The following is a 3075-nucleotide window of genomic DNA, read 5'->3' as shown; positions in this document are numbered from 1 at the left end:
ACTAAGAGCAGTAAGAGCACAACTCCCAGTACAATCACAAGCACTTGGGGGATGGAGAGAAACACTGCTGGAGGAGTTTGTGGAGGAGTGACTGATGTTGAGCGCACTGGAGGAGAAACTGGAGGAGAAGCTGATGTTGTTGTGGCAGGAGTAGTGGGCACTAAAACATCTGGCAAAACAGACACAAACACATTCAAAATTATGAATACATAAAATGATCTAAAAATGAAAATTATTCCTCAATATTTTGCTGTGACCTGCACAGGTGAGTCCAGCGTGCTCTTTGCGTGAGCAGTCAGTGTGTTTTTTCAGGGAGAGCGGACAGTCCCACAGGTGAATCTCATTCCCTCTGCACTCGACTCTGTTCAGCCACACAACACCTTCACCAGCACCAAAGACTGAATTCCCATCAGCCCTCAGTGCTGCTCCACAACCCAGCTGCCTGCAGACCACCTGAGCATCGCTGATGTCCCACTGATCATCACAGACTGAGCCCCACACAGCGTTATGATACACCTCCAGCCTCCCAGAGCACCGGTCCTCCCCTCCACTCAGTCTGAGAGGAAGATCTAAAACAACGAGAAGATCTAAAACAACGAGAACAGACCAGCTTCAGCACAACATTTACAATAAAACACAGTGAAACTGAACAAAGACGGCTTTAAATGTATGATTACACTTCTTGTTTGAATGCACATATTTTAATAATTTATTAGGAAAATAAGGCATACATGAACTAAAATGTAACAAATTTGTTAAAAACTTACTTGAACACTATTTCTGGTGAGGAGATGGTGAGATTGAACATGTCAGACGACTCTGAAGAGACTCCTGATTCTCCTCCTCTGAGATTAAAACATGAAGAGAACATTAGGATACAAGACACATACTGTAATCTCTCAGTGAAAGATATCATCAATGTGAAAACAAATCATTTCAGGCTCTTTCCATCAACTCAGTTTACTTTTAAAGAAATATTTGTTTACTCACCACATTAGAAATAAACATTGTGTTTAAAGAAGCATGGCTTAGACCTTACATATCATTTAAATATCATCTCACTTGAGCAGGTGATTTTGGTCACTTCATTATCACAGTCATTCTGTCCCCAGGGTGAAGATGGACACTGCCATAAAGTGGAATCATGTCGTTGACAATTAAGTTTATCAAGCCAATTATGAGGCTTCAGTCCCTCTGAATAAATGGGTTCATTGCCAGATCTTCCACAGTTCAGCTCTTGACAGATCAGACTCGCTGTGTCTATGTTCATCCGGTTGTAACATAAATTTCCCCAGGATCCATTGTAGAAAACCTCCACATTCCCTTCACAGCCCTCAGTTAACCTGATCTCCTTAAACTCTAGATGGAAAGGGATGTGTATTAAAACAACTGCAATTCAGGTAGTGCTAAATTTTAAATATCACCAAAATAACTGGTTAATTCGAGGCTGATTCGTGCTGCCAGCACTGACAGCATCTAAAATATTATGTTAGCCTAATACTATGTTACTGACATAATATGCTAACAGCATTTGCAATATGCATTAGCCTTTTTTTGGGGGGGGGATAACATTTATGCATGGGAGAACATTTCCTCTAGTATACTGTTTACCTGAGCACACAACTCCCACATCCTCCTTGTGATGACAGTCATGTTTTCCCCAGCCTGGAGAAGAGCAGCTCCACAGGGACATCTCATTCCCCTCACACTCCACCTCATCCAGCCATATGGGTCCAGAACCAGGACCAAACCAGGCTGGTACCTGCTGGTTACTGAGGGCCACTCCACACTGCAGCTGTCTGCACACCACATGAGCATCTTTAATATCCCAAGAATCGTCACACACTGTCCCCCATGAGCCGCTGTGAAAAACCTCCAGCCTCCCTGCACAGTCTCTCCCAGAACCCACCAGCCTGATGGACACGCGACCTGATATTCAGAGAAAGAAAAACACATTATTGATCACGAACAACTGAAGAATCTGTCCAGATGTTGTTTTTCTCACCAAGGCAGGTGATTGACAGCTGTTGTGTGGAGCTGCAGTTGAGAGTTTGTGGAGAGCTGCAGTTCCTCAGATGAGCTTCACTCCCAGAGCACTGGAAGCCCGTCACACACTCATGACTGTGTTCAGGACTGGATGAAGAGGAGCAGTAGAAGTTGAGCACAGAGCCACAGCCCAGCTGTCTGCAGACCACAGAGGATTCAGTGAGACTCCAGGAGTCCAGCAGAACTCTCCTCCAGACCTGATGAATGAAAACTTCCACCTCCCCCTCACACTGTCTCCCTCCAGACAACCGCACCAAACCGTCATGAAGAGCCAGAGAGGAATCTGAGTGAAAGATCTGACATTTTACTAAAATACTGCAAATGTGTTAAAGACCACAGAGGAACTTTTGCACAATAAACATGCTTTGTATCATTATTACATTTTACATAATTAATTTCAAAACCTAAATCACACAAGCATTTATCTAAAGTCTGAAATGTACATGTATTGGGAACAAATATTGTATATTGTACAAGGTTGAGTCTCTCAGAAGCATAATATTAGTAAATCTCACAGTAATATGAACTCACTAGAGCAGATGACTCCAACATCTTGTCTATGTGAACATTTAGCTCGACTCCATGAAGAGATGGAACATTCTGAGAGTTGTCTTTCATTCCCGTCACAATCAAACACATCCGCCCAGATTTCACCACTTCCCTCTCCAAATCATTCCCGTCACAATCAAAAACATCAGCCCAGATTTCATCACTTCCCTCTCCAAACCAGTCTGATCCCACAACAGACACAGCAATCCCACAATTTAGCTGTCTACAGAGGACACTGGCAGCTCTCATATCCCAGCATGCATCACACACTGTGCCCCATTTACTGAGGAACTGACGCTCGACTCGACCAGAACAGATGTCAAGACCATTGGCCAGTCTGAGATCAGTGTAACCTGGATAGGAAATTAAAACTTATTTAAACAAGACATGACATAGAGTGGTTTAGAGGGAAGAACTGATTGTTTATTTTCAAGCCGTCCGCCATACTGGAAGGGTCAACTTGACTTCATTCACCATAAT

The 3075-nt window shown here is 43.3% G+C and overlaps 1 protein-coding gene across 1 annotated transcript; it reads right to left on the bottom strand.

Annotated features, from left to right (window-relative positions):
• Nucleotides 1-5: 5 nt before the first annotated feature.
• Nucleotides 6-2943, bottom strand: LOC107704613 (scavenger receptor cysteine-rich type 1 protein M130-like; the record flags this gene model as incomplete). Its single annotated transcript, XM_016507586.1, is given in 8 exon segments — nt 6-177; nt 257-569; nt 768-845; nt 1063-1359; nt 1612-1929; nt 2006-2329; nt 2578-2709; nt 2760-2943. Coding segments are annotated over 8 exon segments (1719 nt in total), but the record flags the coding sequence as incomplete, so codon positions are not given.
• Nucleotides 2944-3075: the final 132 nt, after the last annotated feature.

Source organism: Sinocyclocheilus anshuiensis, unplaced genomic scaffold (assembly GCF_001515605.1).
Source record: "Sinocyclocheilus anshuiensis isolate Anshui unplaced genomic scaffold, SAMN03320099.WGS_v1.1 scaffold3387, whole genome shotgun sequence".
NCBI classification, from domain to species: Eukaryota; Metazoa; Chordata; class Actinopteri; order Cypriniformes; family Cyprinidae; genus Sinocyclocheilus; species Sinocyclocheilus anshuiensis.
This window is presented reverse-complemented; position numbering and strand designations above follow the sequence as displayed.